This window comes from Staurois parvus, unplaced genomic scaffold, assembly GCF_062004578.1.
Source record: "Staurois parvus isolate SC_StPar_1 unplaced genomic scaffold, SC_StPar_1.0 ptg000389l, whole genome shotgun sequence".
NCBI lineage: Eukaryota > Metazoa > Chordata > Amphibia > Anura > Ranidae > Staurois > Staurois parvus.
The window spans coordinates 340237-363378 of record NW_028318185.1 but is presented as its reverse complement, the minus strand read 5'-3'; the positions used below and the strand labels follow the sequence as shown (position 1 = coordinate 363378).

The window sequence follows — 23142 nt, the reverse complement described above, 5'->3', positions numbered from 1 at the left end:
TCACAACAATAGAAGAACACAGTCTGCTGAACATAATGCTACACAAACATTAGATGTTGCCATGGTTTAATTGCACATAACATGTAAACATTCACAGTGCAGGGAGGAAAAAGTATGTGAACCTTTGGACTTAATAACTGGTTGACCCTCCTTTGGCAGCAATAACCTCAACCAAACGTTTCCTGTAGTTGCAGATCAGACCTGCACAACAATCTGGAGTAATTTTGGACCACTCCTCTTCACAAAACTGTTTCAGTGTAGCAATATTCTTGGGATGTCTGATGTGAATCGCTCTCTTAAGGTCATGCCACAGCATTTCAATCGGGTTGAGGTCAGGACTCTGACTGGGCCACTCCAGAAGGCGTATTCTGTGCTGTTGCAGCCATTGTTTTGTTGAATTACTTGTATGCTTTGGGTCATTGTCCTGTTGCATCACCCATCCTCTGCGGAGCTTCAGTTGGCGGACAGATGGTCGTACGTTTTCCTGCAAAATGTCTTGATAAACTCTGGAATTATTTTCCCATCAATGACAACAATTCGTCCAGGCCCTGAGGCAGCAAAGCAGCCCCAAACCATGATGCTCCCTCCGCCATGCTTTACAGTGGGGATGAGGTTTTGATGTTGGTGTGCTGTGCCTTTTTTTCTCCACACATAGTGTTGTGTGTTCTTCCCAAACAACTCAATCTTGGTTTCATCTGTCCACAGTATATTTTGCCAGTAGTGCTGTGGACCATCCAGGTGCTCTTTTGCAAACTTCAAACGTGCTGCAATATTCTTTTTGGACAGCAATGGCTTCCTCCGTGGTGTCCTCCCGTGTACTCCATTCTTGTTTAATGTTTTCCTTGTTGTAGATGTGTCAACAAAAATGTTAGCATGTGCCAGAGATTTCTGTAGGTCTTTAGCTGACACTCTGGGATTCTTCTTTACCTCATGCAGCATTCTGCGCTGTGCTCTTGCAGTCATTTTTACAGGACGACCATCCCTAGGGAGAGTAGCAACAGTGCTAAACTTTCTCCATTTGTAGACAGTCTGTCTTACCGTGGACACATGAACATCAAGGCTTTTGGAGATACTTTTGTAACCCTTTCCAGCTTCATGCAAGTCAACAATTCTTGATCGTAGGTCTTCTGAGAGCTCTTTTCTGCGAGGCATGGTTCACATCAGACAGTGCTTCTTGAAACCAGTAAACCCAAAACAGGTGTGTGTTTTTTAAGGGCAGGACAGCTGTCAGCAACACATCCAATATCATCACACTGATTGGAGTCAAGGTTGGCTCACTCCTGGCTCCAATTAGCTCTGGGAGAAGTCATTAAGCTAGGGCCTCACATACTTTTTCCTCCCTGCACTGTGAATGTTTACATGTTATGTGCAATTAAACCATGGCAACATCTAATGTTTGTGTAGTATTATGTTCAGCAGACTGTGTTCTTCTATTGTTGTGACTTAGATGATGTTCAGAGCACATTTTATGCCCAATTCATGCAAAACTCCACGTAATCCCAAGGGGTTCACATACTTTTTCTTGCAACTGTATGTGTGACACGGGCCTCACTGACCCAGAAGAAGGAAGGGAGACCATGGAAGCTGGTGAGTATTTCTCTGCCCTGTAATGCGATTCTGTTGCTGCGAGATACCGCCGGTGATTGTATGTGTGATACGGGCCTCACTGACCTACAAGAAGGAAGCAGATCTGCTATGATATCTCTCATACTTCTAGATCGGCAGCTGCAAATATACTGAAACAACTAGGAAACCAGAAAGGGCTCAGCCATTGCAACCCACTTCTTACACTCAAGATAGGTTTCCTTTAGGCTACGTTCACACTAGTGTTGTGTGCAGGCGGCAGAGAGGCGTTTGGGAAGCGTTTTTACCGCTTCCCAAACGCCTCTGCCAATTCTGCACATTACAGCACATGGTGCTGTTCTAACGGGAGCGTTTGCGTCGCGTCGTTGCAAAACGGACGCCTCCAGACGAGTCAGGAGGCGTTGAAGCCTCCTATTCTCGTCTATGGTGCCGCTCCGCAAACGCCCGGCCGGCGTTTGCGGAGCGGTAACACCACTCAAACTGCATTATAGGCGTTTGTGGGGCGTTATTAATGCTCGGCAAACGCCTAGCAACCGCCGCTGAACCGCGCATGCGGCGTTTGCGGAGCGTTAAAAAACGCTCCGCAAACGCCGGACCAACGCTTGCCAAACGCTATAGGGGCGTTTGGCAAGCGTTGGTAAAACAGCCAAGTGTGAACGAGCCCTTAAGCTGGTAACTTGTGGCCAATGGGCTACTGATGAACTACAAATGCCATCATGCCCGAAGAGCTCCTTTGTTGTATGTGGCATCCTTTGATCTTGTGTGTCTTTGGTTCGTGCATCACATGTGTGCATAGAATGGGGTGTGGGTTGTTTCCTATTCCTGGTGATTTAGTTCCCTCTGCTGCTGTCATGATGACATATTTGAGGTGCACATCTGGTTGTGCTCAGCGTCCACTTCTTCTATTATTCATCGAGCTCCTCTTGTTATGCAAACTTTGATAATCACATCCCCTCTCTGCAGTCGATCCGACCAGCGTACGTGAGATCCCTGTAGATGGGGAGAAGAGAAACGCAATTACTTCATCCTCGTGCTGTCACAGTGGTGCGTTCGGTGACTCTGCCTGCACCCCGGGGCGGGGGGGGGGGGGGGGGTCTCACGGTTATTCACCATTGTGGGTTTATCATCGCTGACCCCAAATGGCTGGAGGAATCCCATCAAGATCTCTTTCTGCTTCAATCTGCTCCAACAGTGTCCTGACCTTTATCTGTCTTAGCCGTGCTTCCAGCTCAGCAGCCTCACCAGTGGAAAAAAAAAAAAAAAAGCAAAACCCCAAAAACCTGCATTTTTGAATGATAAATCTCAGTGTGCAGATCACCAAATGTGTTTTGTGATAGCGACGGTTCCCTAATGATCTGCAGGAACTCAATGCAGTCATTGGGCCTTTTGTAAGTTCTGTGTCTTTTTGCTCCGTTGTGCAATTTCATCTCTTTTGTGCTCATGATGCATTCATTGCTGTTGCCATCTTTACTGACAAGCCTACAAAAAAAAAAAAAAAAAAATGCTTTTATTTATTTATGTTTTTATTTATTTTCTATCTCAGCCATTTAATAAAGAACAAGCGTTTTTGTTTTCAGTCATTGTCTGTGCTTGGTTTGTCCTCCCTCCCCTGTTCCCAGATTTTGCTGTGTACAGTATGTTGTCGAGTGCTTGCTGCCACCCCGCCCCCTCCCCTAGCCCTTCTCTCTCACTCTGTCTCTCTCCCCTCATTTCCTCATCTGCCTGTGTTTTTGTGTCCCCATGGCTAGGATGCCGGATCAAATCTCGGTGTCAGAGTTTATTTCCGAGACCACGGAGGATTACAATTCCCCGACCACGTCCAGCTTCACCACCAGACTGCAGAGCTGCAGGAACTCCATTAATGTGCTGGAAGAGGTAAGCACAATACCCAGGGCACGTACTGTGTTAGATTGATGGGGGGGCACGGTGCTCTGTGGATGATGTGGAGGCTGTGTGCTTTATATAAACTACCTGCTTCCTTCATTGCTTTACACTACATGAGACCAGACTGACCACTTTTAATATTTAATATGAGAAAGTGCTCGGAGGAATCACAGCTCCACATTATGTTTTTATTGTTTGTGTTATATTTTTGCGCTGTGAATCTACAAATGTGATGAGTAGTTTTGCATGCATTAAGAGCGCCCGCACGCACTGTGTGTCAGATTGGCTTAGCGACGTAGCCGGCATTACACCACGGCTCATACGAGTCTACTGAAATCATCCTGGCCGTTCCACAAGCTGGGATGGATGCATTCAGAGAATACGGTGTTTGTTGCTGGCCGTGGTAAAGACTGCCTTGTTATTTAGGTGCACAGCTTACCCTGGAGAACTAGCTCACATATTTAGCCTTTTACATGGCTTTTAATTCCTAAATTCTTAGAATTGTATTTGTGAAATAATTATATATGCCCCCTTATGTAGCTTTCTTAGTTTTTATTGGAGCCTCGTCCTTTAACTGGCATATCGGAGTTCCAAGGTCAACTGAATTCTGACAGTCAGGTGCCTGACACTGCACACTTACCCCCGGTTCACATCTGTGCGGGTGGTGCCACTGCGGATCCGCACGAAAATCCGTGCATCCGCACCACCCGCACAGAGGAATGCGGACCCGCGGGCGGGTGCCATTAGTTCTAATGGCACGCCGCCCGCACTGGGAAACGCAACTGTACTGGGAACCGAGGTTCCCATGCGGGCTGCGTTTTCCAGAGTAGTGCAGGGACTTCTTTCCCTGTGTGCCACAGGCACGGCAGTCCATTCAAATGAATGGGCTCTCATTCCCGAGCAAAACGCGGCACGCACGGCCTAGCGTTAGATGGGAGACTGCCTGTGTGCTCAACGGCCAAGGGTTAGATGGGAGACTGCCTGTGTGCTGCACGGCCAAGAGTTAGATGGGAGACTGCCTGTGTGCTGCACGGCCAAGAGTTAGATGGGAGACTGCCTGTGCCTGTGTGCTGCACGGCCAAGAGTTAGATGGGAAACTGCCTGTGTGCTGCACGGCCAAGGGTTAGATGGGAGACTGCCTGTGTGCTGCACGGCCAAGAGTTAGATGGGAGACTGCCTGTGTGCTGCACGGCCAAGAGTTAGATGGGAGACTGCCTGTGTGCTGCACGGCCAAGGGTTAGATGGGAGACTGCCTGTGTGCTGCACGGCCAAGAGTTAGATGGGAGACTGCCTGTGTGCTGCACGGCCAAGAGTTAGATGGGAGACTGCCTGTGCCTGTGTGCTGCACGGCCAAGAGTTAGATGGGAAACTGCCTGTGTGCTGCACGGCCAAGGGTTAGATGGGAGACTGCCTGTGTGCTGCACGGCCAAGAGTTAGATGGGAGACTGCCTGTGTGCTGCACGGCCAAGAGTTAGATGGGAGACTGCCTGTGTGCTGCACGGCCAAGGGTTAGATGGGAGACTGCCTGTGTGCTGCACGGCCAAGGGTTAGATGGGAAACTGCCTGTGTGCTGCACGGCCAAGGGTTAGATGGGAGACTGCCTGTGTGCTGCACGGCCAAGAGTTAGATGGGAGACTGCCTGTGTGCTGCACGGCCAAGGGTTAGATGGGAGACTACCTGTGTGCTGCATGGCCAAGGGTTAGATGGGAGACTACCTGTGTGCTGCACGGCCAAGGGTTAGATGGGAGACTACCTGTGTGCTGCACGGCCAAGGGTTAGATGGGAGACTACCTGTGTGCTGCATGGCCAAGGGTTAGATGGGAGACTACCTGTGTGCTGCATGGCCAAGGGTTAGATGGGAGACTACCTGTGTGCTGCATGGCCAAGGGTTAGATGGGAGACTACCTGTGTGCTGCACGGCCAAGGGTTAGATGGGAGACTACCTGTGTGCTGCACGGCCAAGGGTTAGATAGGAGACTGCCTGTGCCTGTGTGCTCCACGGCCAAGGGTTAGATGGGAGACTGCCTGTGCCTATGTGCTGCACGGCCAAGGGTTAGATTGGAGACTACCTGTGTGCTGCACGGCCAAGGGTTAGATGGGAGACTGCCTGTGCGGTTAGTTGACAGGTCAGCAGCTGTATGACCTCAGGTGAGCCCTATGGCTGATGATGGACAAGCCATACTGATGACAGGATTGCTAGGAGGCTACTTACTTTTTCCTGTGGAGATGTGGCTCCCTAGCCAGTGAGTGAGATTCCAGGATAGCTTTTTTTTTCTTTCTTTTTTTTAAACTTTATTGCCAAAACAATGAAAAAAATGAAACGGTGCTTACAGAATCTACAATGGTCCAGGCCAGCTTTAGAGCAACTCTTTTAGGGGGAAGTGGTTTCCTCAGCAAGTTGATTCACATCCTCAGCAGCAGAACTGCCCAGCCAATGTGGCCGTAACTCATAATGCCTCAGCGTATGTTTATCCCAACAGGGCCAACCTATGTGATAAAACTAATATTGCAGTTTTGGGTGGGTGTTGGCTAGCTGAATCAGCCATCAGTTCGTTTGACACTTTTGTTTGGCTTTGCCAGAGTCTGAGCAATTGGACAATACTAAAATTCTGGAGAGGAGATCGCGCCACTGGAGTCCCCGAGAGATTTAAAATCAGTGTAAACCCTTACATATACCCAGTGAAGTGACTGGCCTCAGGTGATACACAGAGATGAAACAAATCCTCCTACATAAGCTGTACCTGTTTATCTGCAGCCTGCTCTTCTCTACATCTGTTCCAAGTGCTGAACGTACAAAGCTTGTCTGAGAGTTCAGAAAAAAAGGGGGTGTAGAGATGAAATTACACTCTGCAGAGCTCACTTAGAAGAGCTCTGAGAGCGGATTGGAAGGAAAGGGCATACCCCCTTCACACAGGAACAGAGCTGAGGCTGTCAATCACAGGTTGTGCCCTCCGCTGTTACCATTTTTCTCTTGGTGTCAGGAAAACTTGTCAGAAGTGACTCAGAGGATCAGAGAGTGTGGACCGGATACATTTTTAGATGGGGATAGGCTACAGAAGGCAATACGAAGCTGGGAACTTATTACATGAGGCTAGTAGAGATCAATGCTATTACCCTAATCCAGTGTTTCTCAACCTTTTTACAATCAAGGCACGCTTTAAAATTAAGGACAGTCCCGAGGCACCCTATTCTAAAACGGGGGACCTCTAGACTGTCCATAATTTTAAAAGGCACCCCATTCTAAAATGTGAAAAACTATTCTAATAGTTTTATATAACACAGTAACATCCACACATGTAGGACACCCAACATTAGAGGGGATTTATTCTTCCAAAGCAAATTCACTTTTGCACACTGGTACTGACTAGTATTCCAATGTTTTTCTTCTTCCTCAGTTTTTCTCCATCACTGAGCTAATGTGACCCCAGCACTGATGGAGAGGGGCGGGGGAGGGTCAAACTAGGAAGTTGTGCAGGCAGCTGACATCCTCCTTATTAACTGATGATGTCATTGGTTGTCAGGTCGCCAATGGCTAGAAGGTCGTAATGGCGCACAATGAAAACCTGTGACTTTGTGTAACTAAAAGGCAGGCTTGTTCCACCCCTGGCTTGTATACAAGTTTTGGGCAATCTCTACACATTTTGCCAAGGCACCCCTGAAGAAACCTCAAGGCACTCCAGGGTGCCTGGGCACCCTGGTTGAGAAAGGCTGCCCTAATCGATGTTCCCACTACAGACTTCTGAGGTCCCAGAGCCGCACATCATACACCAAAGGTCTGCAGGTTGGGCACCAGGGTTCTAGACAGAACTAGACCGGCTAGTTCCAGGGCAGTGTTCAGCTGTTGCAACTTTATGCATAGTTATGTGCTTGGGTGTTGTGGTATAGTGCAGTGCTTTGATGTATCAATGTAGTGCAGTTCCTAGTTGTAGCAGCATAGTGCAGTGCCTAGATGTAGCGGTGTAGTGCAGTGCCTAGATGTAGCAGTATAGTGCAGTGCCTAGATGTAGCAGTATAGTGCAGTGCCTAGATGTAGCAGTATAGTGCAGTTCCTAGTTGTAGCAGAATAGTGCAGTGCCTAGATGTAGTGGTGTAGTGCATTTCCTAGTTGTAGCAGTATAGTGCGGTGCCTAGATGTAGCGGTGTAATGCAGTTCCTAGTTGTAGCAGTATAATGCAGTGCCTAGATGTAGTGGTGTAGTGCAGTGCCTACAGTGCCTAGATGTAGCAGTGTAGTGCAGTGCCTAGAGGTAGCAGTATAGTGCAGTTCCTAGTTGTAGCGGTGTAGTGCAGTTCCTAGTTGTAGCAGTATAGTGCAGTGCCTAGATGTAGCGGAGTAGTGCAGTTCCTAGTTGTAGCAGTATAGTGCAGTGCCTAGATGTGGCAGTGTAGTGCAGTTCCTCATTGTAGCAGTATAATGCAGTGCCTAGATGTAGCGGTGTAGTGCAGTTCCTAGTTGTAGCGGTGTAGTGCAGTGCCTAGATGTAGCAGTATAGTGCAGTTCCTAGTTGTAGCAGCATAGTGCAGTGCCTAGATGTAGTGGTGTAGTGCAGTTCCTAGTTGTAGCAGTATAGTGCGGTGCCTAGATGTAGCAGTGTAATGCAGTTCCTAGTTGTAGCAGTATAATGCAGTGCCTAGATGTAGTGGTAGTGCAGTGCCTACAGTGCCTAGATGTAGCAGTGTAGTGCAGTTCTTAGTTGTAGCGGTGTAGTGCAGTGCCTAGATGTAGCAGTGTAGTGCAGTGCCTAGATGTAGCGGAGTAGGGCAGTTCCTAGTTGTAGCAGTATAATGCAGTGCCTAGATGTGGCAGTGTAGTGCAGTTCTTCGTTGTAGCAGTATAATGCAGTGCCTAGATGTAGCGGTGTAGTGCAGTTCCTAGTTGTAGTAGTGCAGTGCCTAGATGTAGCGGTGTAGTGCAGTTCCTAGTTGTAGCAGTGTAGTGTAGTGCCTAGATGTAGCGGTGTAGTGCAGTTCCTAGTTGTAGCAGTGTAGTGTAGTGCCTAGATGTAGCAGTGTAGTGCAGTTCCTAATTGTAGCGGTTTAGTGCAGTGCCTAGACGTTGCGGTGTAGTGCAGTCACAGCTTCCTCTAGTGCTAGATAAAACCTCAGCTGAGATGGGTAACAGATGATCTGACAGTTTTTTCCTTGTAAGTTGTGCACACAATTTATTATCTGATTAATCCGTTTTTATATTTTGTTTCTTTGTCTGAATCCGGTTGCAGCATATGGAGCGTTGCTTTTGATTAGATGCTTTTTTAATAAAATAAGATTGTATAAAAGACGTGAACAGTGTACAGACATGTCTGTGTCTTCAGAACTAATCCTACAATGTATGTGCTGCTTGGTATGGTCAGGTTGAACTTCTGTGCATGCCTGCAGTATGTGTACTTCTGGAATCGTACGGTATATAGAAACGATCAGAAACTTTCTGTAGCTGCAGCGGAGACCAATCATTTAGCAAAGAGATTCCAAAGACGGTTTTGTGACCGATTGAAATAAATCGGATACAAATGTTGCTGGTTCCTGTTTAAACTTTTCACCATGCGTCCTTGTGCTGTGGAGTGTTGCCATTCTGTTTTAATTGGCACCCCTTCCCAACGCGGGCAAAACAAACACATCTGCTCCTCAGTATACTGTAATGCAGGGCTTGAAATTTCCACTCACCCGCTCGCCAGTGGCGAGTGGAAATTGTGGGGGCGAGTGTGTCCCCCAGGGCCATCTTGCTGAGCAGACTCAGAGCTCAGGCCGGATCTATCATTGGCACTGGGAGCCGTCAGACTGCTCAATAGCTGAGCACAGTGAAAGTAAAGGAAGGAGTGTGTGCTGTGCTCTCTGCCTCCCCCTAGAGTGCAGTACCCGGCTCTGTGAGTGAACAACGAAGTACTGCAAGTTTTTATGGGGTGGTGTCTGTGTGTATGAACATATGCCTGTGCGTGTGTATTTCTGTGTATGTACATATGTCTGTGCGTGTGTATTTCTGTGTATGTACATATGTCTGTGCGTGTGTATTTCTGTGTATGTACATATGTCTGTGCGTGTGTATTTCTGTGTATGTACATATGTCTGTGCGTGTGTATTTCTGTGTATGTACATATGTCTGTGCGTGTGTATTTCTGTGTATGTACATGTGTCTGTGCGTGTGTATTTCTGTGTATGTACATGTATCTGTGTGTATGCGCGTCTGTACGTGCCTGTGTGTGTATACATGTGTCTCTGTGCGTGTGTGTACATGTTTCTGTGTGTATGTACATGTCTGTGCGTGTGTACATGTTTCTGTGTGTATGTACATGTCTGTGCGTGTGTGTACAGGTGTCTCTGTTTCTGTGTGTTTGTTGGTGGCAAGTAACTCTAAGGCCTGGCTAGTAGCTCAGGACTTGAAATTTTAAGCCCTGCTGTAATGCATGTAATAAAGAATACATGCATTGCCCTTCTCTGCTGGAAAATAATGAGGTGAGTGTGTTTTATGTCCCGTAGGTGTGCATGAAGGCCAAATAATGTACATCAGCTTACAGACAAGTTTTCTCATTGGTTTCAACATACATTGAAAATCACTGAGAATGAAAGTCATTGACATCCGTGAGGCTGTGCACAGCTGAGCACTATGTAGACATGCAGCCTGCTTCATCTTTGATGCACTGCCAAGTGACCACATTAACTCTTATGAGAGTTACCCTGAAGGGATCTGTTTCACCATGGGGCGGCACTGTGGAAAACCTCAAGGCAGGTTTGACCAGTGGTTTTGAACTGCTGAAATAGGAACAGGGCTTTACAGTCTGATTGTACAATTCCCCGTATTTAGTTTTAGAAATATCTTCAGGTTTGGGATTGCAAACTATTTATAAAAACCTAAAAGAAGCTGTCATTTAGAAATTATTTAATTTGACCAGGTTGAGAGTGGTGAGTTGGTAGAATTCAACACGACGGGTTCTCTTTTTTTTTTTTTTTTCTTTCAGCAAATTCTCCCATCTACCTTCCCCAATGTTCCCAGCTGCTCTGTTACTTTATCCTGTCCTTATGTCAGCTGCATATATAGCATGCATAGGGTTACCATCTTCTTCCTTCTGGTCTCATGGCCTAATGGCAGGTTTAGTCCCTTTAGCATTTACTGAAATGGCAGAAGAATTCAGGAGAAAGATAACTATCAGTATTTATGTTTTTTTTGTGATCTTTTTTTTTAACTAGACCATATTGCTACAACAAAGTTGAATACTGTCCAAGCCAGACTTTTGAGGTTGTACCCCCTCTTCTCAGTCCAAACAATTCTTATCACTTTGCCTTAAATTGTCAAAGTGAGAGGTTATCTTAAAAGTAAAATTGATCAATCTATACTGAACCTATGGTAAAAAAATACATCAGCTGAAAGGTTAACAGCTAATCTCAGTAGATAAAAATAAAAAAGGTGGTAGAGGAAGGCAGGGCCAAGACCACTAAGGAGGTTTGAGTGATAGAAGAGCAGGGTCAAGACCACTACAGTTAGCATGGTAGAGGAGGGCAGGGTCAAGACCACTACAGTTAGCATGGTAGAGGAGGGCAGGGTCAAGACCACTACAGTTAGCATGGTAGAGGAGGGCAGGGTCAAGACCACTACAGTTAGCATGGTAGAGGAGGGCAGGGTCAAGACCACTACAGTTAGCATGGTAGAGGAGGGCAGGGTCAAGACCACTACAGTTAGCATGGTAGAGGAGGGTAGGGTCAAGACCACTACAGTTAGCATGGTAGAGGAGGGTAGGGTCAAGACCACTAAAAAGGTTTGAGTGGTAGAAGAGGAGCAAGGTCAAGACCACTGCAGTTAGCATGGTAGAGGAGGGCAGGGTCAAGACCACTAAAAAGGTTTGAGTGGTAGAAGAGGAGCAGGGTCAAGACCATCAAGGTTTGCATGGTAGAGAAAGGCAGGGTCAAGACTTCCAAGAAGGCATGAGTTGTAGAAGGAGAGCAAGGTCAAGACCACTAAAAAGGTTTGTATGGTGGGGGAAGCTAGGACCAAGACCACTAAGAAGGTGATTGTGGTAGAAGAAGAGCAAGGTCAAGACCACTAAGATTTGCATGGTAGAGAAAGGCAAGGTCAAGACCATTGAGAAAGTTTGAGTGGTAGAAGAGTAGGGCCAAGACCACTAAGAAGGTTTGGGTGGTAGAAGAAGAGCAGGGTCAAAAGCACTAAGAAGGTTTGAGTGGTAGAAGAAGAGCAGGTTCAAGACCACTAAAAGGTTTGGGTGGTAGAAGAGCAGGGTCAAGACCACTAAGAAGGTTTGGGTGGTAGAAGAGCAGGTTCAAGACCACTAAAAAGGTTTGGGTGGTAAAAGAAGAGCAGGATCAAAAGCACTAAGAAGGTATGGGTGGTAGAAGAAGAGCAGGTTCAAGACCACTAGAATGTTTGGGTGGTAGAGGAAGGTAGGCCACTACCACTAAGATTTGGGTATTGAAGGAGGACAAGATTGAGTGGAAAAGTTGAAAGACGCAAGTAATTTCAGCTGCCTTCATGTGTGGGTCTGCTGATTTTTATAACATACTGTTTTCCCTAAAGGTTAGCTTTGTGTTTTCATCATATGCTTGGTTTGAATTGCTCATGTGCGAGACAGGTAGTTGCAGCTACCACCCCCTTCCCTTTGACAGATTGTATGGGGAGAAGTTTCCCTGTACTATCAGGTTTGAAAACAGTGCAGCCATGCGGGGCTCCGCCCCCACACGGCCGCGTCACTCATTCACAGTGTTATGTGAATGAGTGCCTAGAAGGCCCGACAGCCTTGGCAGATGTCAGCTTGTAATTTTCAATAAACTTATATTATTATTATTATTATACAGTATTTATATAGCGCCAATGGGTTTGCTCAGCACTGTACAGTAGCAAGGGGGACAGAACATGAGACAAGACAGTAACAATACAATACACCAGGGGTTCGAGGGCCCTGCTCCTTGGAGCTTACAATCTAGGAGATATTCCCGTTATATTGTAAAGCGCTGAGCAAACTGTTGGTGTGATATAAATCCTGTATAATAATAATATATAAATCCTGTATAATAATAATAATATATAAATCCTGTATAAAAATAATATATAAATCCTGTATAATAATAATATATAAATCCTGTATAATAATAATATATAAATCCTGAATAATAACTGCCACTGCGCTGTGGTGCGTCGTGATAGTTTATTGAAGCTTCCTGTCAGTATATCTGCTTGCTCGTACATCCCAGGAGACCTGCATGGCAATGCTTTCCAGGCTCCTTTGGATAAAAAATAATTAACCTCCTTAGCGGTATTCCCGAGTGTAGCTCGGGGTAAAATTTCCATACCAAGAGCGGTAACCCCGAGCTACACTCGGGCTTACCATGCGGCGTTGCCCAGGGGGTCCCTGCAGCACTTACCTTGTCCTGCGCTCCCGCGATGTGTCCCCTGCAGCTATCTCCTCCGGCCGATGCCGGAATCCGGCTTCTGTGTTCCGGTCCCTGTGACGTCGGGACGTACAGGCGGCGGGAAATTTGAAATTTTTAAAAAATGTCATTTTTGCTGTCATTGCTGTTTCAATGCATTTCACATACATTTTGTCCCTACTGCTTTGTCCTGTGCCCTGCCTGCATTTTGAATGTTCTTTCTGCCTGGAAACTTAGAAAAGTCCATGGCGTCCAAAAAGCGTCCCTTTACGTCAAAAGCGGTTTTAGAACAGCGATAGTAAATCAGAACCACTTGCAGAATTGAGTGATAATGATTCGTGGGGGAAATTCGTCATCAGACACTGAAAACGATTTTGCGACTTTGCTCAGCGATGTGCGAATTTGCCTCTGTATTTCAAATTTCAGTGTTTTTGGTTTGATTATATTATTGAATTACATTTATTATTATTATATTATTATTTTTTATGATTATTTATTAAATTATAATTTATGATTTCGTGTTTCAAATTTTAACATACTCGGGATGTTTACTAGACTCTTGTTCGGACAGATTTCAGTGAGTTATTCCTAAAAATTACAGCCTACAATAAAAAACTACATATTTCCATGCAAAAAAATGGTACCGCTTTCAGCACAAAAAATCGGAAAGAATCATACCGCCGAGGAGGTTAATGCACGTTTTTTTTGCCTGCAAAAAAGTGTTTTATTATTTTTGTTCAAAAGGTAAAGCTGATCACCAGTCAGGACTGTTGACTTAACAAACCATCTCCACCTAACACCCCCCCCCCCCCTTTGCCTGACATAACCTGTAAGCATTTCTTTTATAACTATATAATTACAATTGTCTTTGAATGAACCCTTCATTAAAGATCTCAGCCACAGGGCTTGAATTTCCCGAGTTCAGAAGGCTGGTCACCAGTGCACTCTTGCAAATGATCTTCTGTATTCCCGGCACGTCTTGCAGGCACATGGGGAACAAACGTTTTTGTGGGAAAAGGACATTGTGGAGTTCAGCCTTGGGCTAGCGGTACAGATGACCCTTAGTGCAAATGTAGGAAGTGAGAACCAGACTGTTCAAATCTCAAGTTCAGAGCGCATGTTTTTATATCGGCCAATCGCGTGTAGGTTTATCAGTGTCCATTCACTGAAAGATGAATTCTGTTTGGTCGCTATCTATTACGGTACTTTACTATTCGCTTTATTGAATAATCGTGTGTGCTGGAATTAGGTGCTGTTTTGTAATTAACAGGAAATGTAGTGGATGCTTTCTGTGAAGTCGTTAGTTAATCAATGGAATGATTAATTGTCTTAGCGATGCAGCCTTGTAATGGGAAATGGTTTTAATTGAAGGTGACAGTTGAGAGATTGGTATATGTAATTATTCCTTACTTAAAAATAGAAGTATATCAGAGTGCCTGTTGAAGATGATTGCTAGAACATAGAATAAATATCAATTCTATCATTTATGAGATTTTCTTTTAGAATCATACATTTATTATTTTATTTATTTATTACAGGTACTTACATAGCGCCGTCAATTTACACAGTGCTTTACATATATATTGTACATTCACATCAGTCCCTAACCCTCAAGGGGTGTACAATCTAAGGTCCCTAACTCACATTCATACATACACATACTAGGGACAATTTAGACAGGAGCCAATTAACCTACCAGCATGTCTTTGGAGTGTGGGAGGAAACTGGAGTACCCGGAGGAAACCCACGCAGGCACAGGGAGAACATGCAAACTCCAGGCAGGTGGTGCCGTGGCTGGGATTCGAACCAACATTGCGTTATGGTGATTCCTGTTATGCTCAGAAAATTTTTATAACGTGTTTCATTTAGTTTCCTGATATTTGTGGATCATTCTAGGAAAAATACTAATCTTGGCACGTTGGATATGTATCCCACAAGCAGTATATGTCCCACCTCATATAATTCCAAAATCCTACTTAAAGCGGAGTTCCCCCCAAAAGGAGAAGTTCCGCTTGAAAGATTGGTCCCCCGCTCTCCATTAAGGATTGGCACCTTTGGGGAGCGGGTACCCAAAATTGACAGGTACCCGCTCCCACTTCCGCTGCGATCGCCTTGGCGATTGGAAGTGGAAGTTGTCCTCTTACCCTCCCTCCCCATAATCTTGTGGGACACGTGACAGGTCCCAGAAGACGAAGGGGGCCATTCAGAATGTGCAGCGCTACTCGCACATGCGCAGTGGGCACCCGGCTGTGAAGCCGCAAGCTGTCACAGCCGGGTGCCCACACTGATGCTGGCGATGCTGGCGCCTGGAATACAGGAAGGCTGGTGAAACGGGCTGCGGGGAGGACACCACAGGAATCGTGGGACAGGTGAGTGGCTGGTTTTTAAAAGTCAGCAGCTTAAGTTTTTGTAGCTGCTTTTATTTTGAGTGGAACTCCGCTTTAACAGTACTCATCCATCTGAAGGTTAAAAAAATGGGTACGCAAGTTCTGCTTTCTTCATCTTCCCTCCCCCACCTTCCTGATTGGACAATGAAGGAGCAGCAGCATGTTTACAGTGCTGGACTGGGAAATATACAGAGCAATACAGCTTACATCACTGACTTTCTCTTTGCACTGCAGGGGAGTGTGGAAAGCTATTAAAGTGGTTGTACACCTCAGAAATGAAATATGAACAAAGCATATCCCTCTATAGTGTGTTCTTGTCTCAATCCAGAGCAAAAATGGTGACGGGGAGGGACCCCCAACAGATTGACAGACTCGGCTCTGTTCCTGTGAGCTGTGAAGGGGGGGTCCCTTCATTCCTTCCAGTCAGCTCTCGGAGCTCTCTTCACTGATGTAACATCAGCTCCTCGCACCCCCCGCTTTTCAGAGCTGACAGATCCTGTATAAATTCTGCAATTTGAATGGATGTAGGGGACATATTGCTGTAGGTCAGAGGTAGGCAACCTGTGGCTCTCCAGCTGTTGCAGGACTACAAGTTCCATCATGCCTCTGCAAGTCATAGCTGTAACTGTCAGTTTTGTAATGTTGCAATGCCTCATGGGAAATGTAGTTCCACAACAGCCAGAGAGCCACAGGTTGCCTACCTCTGACCTACAGCAATATGTCCCCTACATCCATTCAAATTGCAGAATTTATACAGGATCTGTCAGCTCTGAAAAGCGGGGAGGTGTGAGGAGCTGATGTTACATCAGTGAGGAGAGCTCCGAGAGCTGACTGGAAGGAAAGAAGGGACCCACCCCCCTACCCATGCCGTAGGTAAACAGGTACAACTTATGTTGTAGGATGTTTCATCTCTGTGTATCACCTTCACCTGAGGCCAGTCACTTCACTGGGTATATGTTGGGTTTACAACCACTTCAAGATGAATTCCAATACCTACACTAGGCTTATCCATTAGTACATTTAACACGTTTTTTTTTTAATCAATAATATGAATGTATTATTATTTTTTGTTTCTGCTTGGAGTTCTACTTTAAGCATCCTTCGTTGATCACACATAAATGTTTAAAATCCAACCGCGAGATGGAAAAAAAAACTTGTCCCAAAGGGGTTAAATGCTCAATAATTCTAGGGGGTGGAGGAAGAGTCTGTAATACTCATCATAGTCCTCGCCCCAGCGGTCTCCAGACCTGTCCTCTTCTTCTTGGTGTTCTGGGTTGGTGACCGTTTCTTGTCCTCGTCATGTACAGTGCAGGGCTATCAGTCCTGCATTGTGTGCGAGGAGGTGAGCGTGCGACTGTGGCTCAAAGCCCCTTAGAGAGGAGCCTTCGGGAGACCTGTCATACAGACGGCTGAAGCAAGGAATAAGATCAGGATTACAGCTTACTCTTCATTGCCGAGACGTAACAGGAATTTGTGTGTGTGTTTGGGGGGGGGTTAAAGCTGCAGCTTTATATTCGCCTAGTAAACCAAGGGTGTGTTGTCACCATAAGACAGGAAGTATGTTAGGGCTATAGAACACCTCCCCCTCTCCTCATCTGTATCTCATAGGGGAGATATTCTCTAGTCCACAGAGCTGGGGAAAATGGTAGCTGATAAGAGCCAGCACAGGCAGAGTGCACACAATGTTGTCAGCTCTCTACATTTCTGTCAGGATCAACGGGTATTTTTTCACTTATCAAACAGAAATCACAAAACGCTCTCACTGATAGTTTTTATCCACTTCCAGTCCGGACACTTTCACCCCCTTCCTGTCCAGGCCAATTTTCAGCGCTATCACACTTTGAATGACAATTGTGCGGTCATGCAACACTGTACCCAAATGAATTTTTTAGCATTTTTTGAGACAGATAAAACTTTATTTTGGTGGTATATATTCACCGCTGGGATTTTTATTTTTTTTTCTATGTAAATTTAAAAAGTTCAAAAATTTTGAAAAAAAAGTGTTTTTCTTATACAATTTTGCAAATAAATAATATTTCATCATAAATCTTGGCCAAAATTTATTCCTTTATATTTTTAGTAAAAAAAAAGAACCCAAATTAGTTTATAACCAAAATTATCATTTTTAAAATTCTTTTTACTTTTTTTTTTATATTTTATTTTTTTTACATACTGTCACCCTAGCAGTACAGTACAGTGACACTGTACTACTTGTGGGGGGTGATGAAGATTTTTTTTTTTTTTTTTTTTACACACTGATTGCTTTTACACCCATAAAGGCTGTAAAAGCAATCATTTCTCCTTCTCTCTGGCTGCATTCTTGCAGCCATTGAGAACTACTGAGTGAGCTGTGATTGGTCACAGCTTGTCACATGGTACATGCAAGGCTGTTGTGAATAGCCTTGTACCATGTGACCTCTGTGATCATTCACAAATTTCACACGTAGTAAGCAATGATGTCACAAGTGACATCTTGCTTACTACTCTGCATGTGATCACTGATTGGCCAATCGGTGATCACATGATTGGGACCTCTCACAGAGGACCCATCCGACGATCGGTGTTTCACTGTGTCCGGAGGACACAGCGGGCACCAGATCACGGTGCTGCGCACTCCCAGGGAGCGCGCACAAGAAGGGTGCGGGGAGGCCGTTTATAAACGGCCACCCGACCCTGCACTGCCACACTCCGGCCGTTTATATACAATGGCCGGACGGGAGGTGGTTAAGGGACTGAAAAGGAGCAAAGAGAATTTAATTTTTAAAGGCGAAGTCCACAGTTAATAAATAAGTAAATGCACATATTTGCAGCAGAAATGGGCATTTTTGTCACAAATTAGCAGATCTATTCCACTCCAAACAATCAGAAAAATATTGTTTCTATTCTATTCACTGAACTTCTTGAAACTTAGCAGTGAAGGGGTTGATTCTGTATTCATAGGTTTGTAGAAGTTAGGATGAAGGTCTTTTTCTTAACTCTGTTCATGTTATAACATTTTTGCTGTGAAGAAGAGGCATGTGATCTCCGCTGAGTCAAATTCAGTTTTGAGAACTGCAAAAGTAAACCGAGCATCTGTGATAATATCTTGTAGGCAGAGAAACTGCCCAATAATCTTACAGAAACCTCAGGAAGAGCATGACATTGTGAATGGATTCATGGAATTTATTTACCCAAAACAATTAAACATATACAGCCTTATTCTACATAATTAAAAAACTAATCTTTATTTCATGATGGAATAACCTTTGGATGGTAGTATATTTTCCTCAAAAAGCATTTTATTAAAAAAAAATCTGATTTAAATAAAAAAAAATCCGATTTAAATAAAACAAATCCGATTTTTTTTTTTTTTTTTTTTTTTTTTTTAAATCATTGATTTTTATCCACCCTGATTATTTTACAGGATTTAAATAGCGCCCACAGTTTGCTCAGCACTTTACAATATAACGGGAGACAATACAGCAACAATACAGTTCAATACAAGAGGGATTTGAGGGCCCTGCTCCTCGGAGCTTGCAATCTAGGAGGGAGGGGCTAGTGGTACAAAAGGTAGTAACTGTGGGGGATGGACTGTTTGGAAGAGTAGAGGATTCCAGTATTAGCTGAGGGCAGGATAGGCTTCCCTGAAGAGAGGTTTTCAGAGATCGCCTAAAAGTGAGCAGAGTAGGCGATAGTCTGATAAATTGGGGTAGAGAGTTCCAGAGGATGGGGAAGCTCTGGAGAAGTCCTGGAGATGAGCATGGAAGGAGGAGACAAGGGAGCTAGAGAGCAGGAGGAAGTCGTGCAAGGAGCAGAGAGTGCGGTTTGGGTGATATTTAGAGACAAGATCGGTGATGTAATTTGGGGCAGAGTTATAAATGGCTTTATACGTCAGTGCTTTGAATTTTATCCGTTGGGCAATGGGAAGCCAGTGGAGGGATTGGCAGAGAGGGGTGGCGGATACAGAACGGTTAGTAAGGTGGATGAGTCTGGCAGCAGCATTCATGATAGACTGAAGAGGGGATAGCCTGCGATGAGGTCGGCCAGTGAGGAGGGAGTTACAATAGTCAAGGCGAGATATAACAAGGGAGTGAATAAGTTGCTTAGTGGTTTCAGAGGTTAGGAACGGGCGTATCTTGGAGATGTTTCAGGGGTGAAGTCTACAAGATTAGGTCAGCGATTGGATTTGGGGCTGAAAGGACAGATGGGAGTCTAGGATTACCCCTTGTACCCTGGCATGAGGGGAGGCACTGATGATTGTGTTATTGATCTTAATGGAGAAGTTAGGGGAGGGGGCACGGGCTGGAGGGAATACTAAGAGCTCAGTTTTGCGAAGATTGAGCCACTTGATCACTTAGGCTAGGTTCACATCTGTGTGGGTGATGCCACTGCGGATCCACACGAAAATCCGTGCAGCTGCACCACCTGCACAGAAAAATGTGGACCCGCGGGCGGGTGCCATTACTTCTAATGGCACGCCACCTGCACTGGAAACCGCAACCGTACTGGGAACCGAGGTTCCTGTGTGGGCTGCGTTTTCAGGACTACTTCTCTGTGTGTCACGGGGCACGGGGCTCCATTCAAATGAATGGGCTCTTGTGCGCGCACAAAACGCAGCCCGCATGGCTGCATATATGTGAACAGGGGCTAATACAAGTGAGCCCATTGCCTGCTAAAATTTTTTGTACCGGGAAAGTGGGTGCAACTGGATCCATGATCCCGGTACAATGACTTCAACCTGAGGATGTATGGGTGCTTCCCAAGGGGTGGACGTGGTTAATACAGTGGCATAATCTACTGCAGGGGTCTCCAAACTGTGGCCCTTTGCTAGACTTTATCCGGCCCTTGGGGCACTGTTCCTCCCAATGATATGAGGTACTATTCCTCCCACTGACACCAACAATGGGACACTGTTTCTTACTCTGATACCAATGATGGGGCATTATTCCTCCCATTAATACCAATGATTAATTGACCAATGACCAATATTAATGGTATCAATGGGAGGAATAGTACCCCATGTTTATTTTCACTGATGCTGGGCCCGGGACATTCTCTTCCCCCACTGGTCACAATCCGGCCCTCCTAAAATTTGAAGTACAGAAAACCGGCCCTTTGTTTGAAAAGTATAAAGACCCCTGATCTACTGTATACATAAATAGAAGGGATAGTGGCAAGTAAACATTGTATGTTTAGGTTGGCTCTGAGTAAGAGGTTGTGTCCTCGAAACGCGTTAGCCAGTTGGTCATCCAGGGTTCCATCGTATGGACTCAGATGTTGTTTGGATCATACACCTTGTTCAGTTTGACATGCCTGTGTTATTATGTCCATTGTGAATATGATACCTAAATATATTCTTCAATAAATTGTTGTAAACGATAATGCACTAGGTCGGTGTGCCTTTTTCTGTTTCTCCATTTGTATCCAGTGTATGTTTAGTATCACCTTAAGATAACTACATAGGAGGAGCATATACACAAAAGGATAGTAAAGGTTTCATTTACTATGAAAACAAAAATTATAAGTCAAAAGGTGAACTAAGAGTTTAGTAGCACTCTATCCTCCCCATTATAGGCATTAGTAGGAAATCTGATCTGTGTTGTTCATGTCAGGCCTGGACAGCTCTTCTGAAAATCATGTCACCATCTCCAAAAAAATAAGAGCCAGCAACAATGTTGCCACCCCTAGGAATATCCCTACTTACTGTCTATTCCCACCCAGGTGACCCAACTCCATCACATAAATGTGCCGTGTTCACTCCTCACTATAGCCTTCCATACAGTCTTCTTCCCCACAGCGGTCACATTTATGCTCCATGCACACTAGCAGTTTTTTAAGCTCTCAGAAGCCGTTATCTGCATTTTTTTCTGCTCCTAGAAGCCAATAGTGTTATCCTATGTATCCAGGTACACTATTTTGTGCTAGAAGAGTTTTTTGGGAGCGTTTTTTCCGGCAGAAAAAAAAATGCTAAATGCTCCGCTTTTGTCTAGCTTTTTTTATTTTTGTACATGTATTGTAAAAACGGTAATACAACGCTCCTAAAACGCTACTACAAGCCGGCACAAGAAATGCTGATGTCAGTGTTTTTCATCCAGCTTTTTGTTTCTAGTGTTTTTTGAGCTTATAAAAAGCCACCAGTGTGCATGGAGCCATAGTGTTTTAGGAGGAGTGTTCTGTCTCTCCAATCTAAGCACTGATAGTGTGATCTCTGTAACTTACAGTTGTGATGAGATAGCGATAACTCCAATCTTAGTTGAATAACACAGGCAGTGACTCGATCCAGATGACATTTTATAGATCTTGTGAAGTTGATTCCATAAACTGAGAGAATCTTACAACAATGAACATCGGATAGGTCAAAAGATCATAATGTGATCTGCTTCATTGCATGAGGCTTGAAGCTGAAATGCCTTACTGGGAAAAGGGGTGGGGCTATCTATACAAGAAGAACTAAATCAAAGGAAAGGGAGGAGCAGAGACAAAATGCAAAGAACACTTAAAGGCATATGACAGTCATGTGAAACATAACAGGGAGCTTTGTCACTTATTACCAGTATGCTTAGGTGCTGCAATCCTTAACCATTTCCCATCCATACGACGTACCCGAACATCCTTGGATAGGAAGGGTGATATCTCAGTTGTCACTGTAGCTGCAGCGATAACCAAGATATTTTTTAGAGCCAGCAATTCTCTTCAATGTAAAAGTAATCCTATCGGCTAAAGAGCTCCGCTGCCTTTATGGGGCTCTTCTGTTCCACTGGGGAGCCCGATATGAATGTGACAGGCGGCATCCACTTCCTGGGACACAGTGAGAGGAACTAATGTCATTCCTCCCACTATATGACATCACAAACCAGAAGCGACAAGTCCCTTGTCTCTTCCGGTTTTGGTCTCGTGTAAACAAGTCGTTGCAGAATTGTGAAAGCATCTGATCAAACCAATCTTGGTTTGATCAGATGCTTTGGAGGGCAGAGAAGAGATATGGGGTCTTAGATCTCAAATCTCTCCGTAAACTATAAGAAGGTTTAGTTCTGCTTTGAAGCAGCTAGAATATGACAGAATGTGGAATTGGTTCTGTTTTTTGCATTAGGAAAAAATACTTTCTTGTTTCTTTTATAAGGAAGTTAGGAAAATTTCATTTTCCCTGTCCAGTGGAAATCAATGGAGAGCACTCTTGGACTGTGCATTGTACCGTTGGCAGTGGAAGCATTTGACGCCAGGGCTTTTCCTTTTGCTTGGATTTTATACCCGGTTCTGGACAGGCTGAATACTCTCATTTGGTTGGGTCTCCACTTCTTCTTCCTTTGCCTGCCATGATTCAAAATGCCAGCATTGTTAAACCAAACTTGTTACTGTAGTTAAAGAATCAGGCTAACCTTTAAAGGTAGGACTAAGCTCCACTAGGCCTCCAACAATTCCCCCAAGCCGCATTAAAATTGCATCTTCTAAAAGGGTCATCAAATCATTTTGCAATGTAGCATGGGGAATAGCTATTGAGAAAACCTCCATATTACATTGTGGGGGCAGGCCTCAGCTTTGTGCTTTCTGAATACTATGGGGGTGTGGGTTTCAGGGTGTCTTGGGGTGCAATGATTGACAAGGTACTAACTGGTACTTGCATTTGTAGGTTAGTTTTGTTGGGGATAGTGGCTGGGTTTAGTTTAGGGTGCCTTACGCTATTCATTTTGCTATTCTTGTAACTCGGGACTCTTGCAGTCTCTTTGTTTAGTTTCTGTCTAAATTGGCCCTAGTATGTGTATGTATGAATGTGAGTTAGGGACCTTAGATTGTACGCCCCTTGAGGGTTAGGGACTGATGTGAATGTACAATATATATGTAAAGTGCTGCGTAAATGGACGGCGCTATATAAGTACCTGAAATAAATAATCACAACCATGACCATCATAACCATGATTAAGCAGGAGATTGTGTGAAACGCG

The 23142-nt window shown here is 44.8% G+C and overlaps 1 protein-coding gene across 4 annotated transcripts in view; it reads left to right on the top strand.

The window, feature by feature from the left end:
- ASAP1 (ArfGAP with SH3 domain, ankyrin repeat and PH domain 1) overlaps window positions 1-23142 on the top strand; it is a 491182-nt gene that overhangs the window by 127810 nt on the left and 340230 nt on the right. For all 4 annotated transcript variants that reach the window (XM_089685927.1, XM_089685924.1, XM_089685928.1 and 1 more), the window contains one exon: window positions 3333-3459. In XM_089685927.1, the coding sequence (XP_089542053.1) occupies window positions 3333-3459 (127 nt within the window). The remainder of the gene's footprint in view (window positions 1-3332; window positions 3460-23142) is intronic.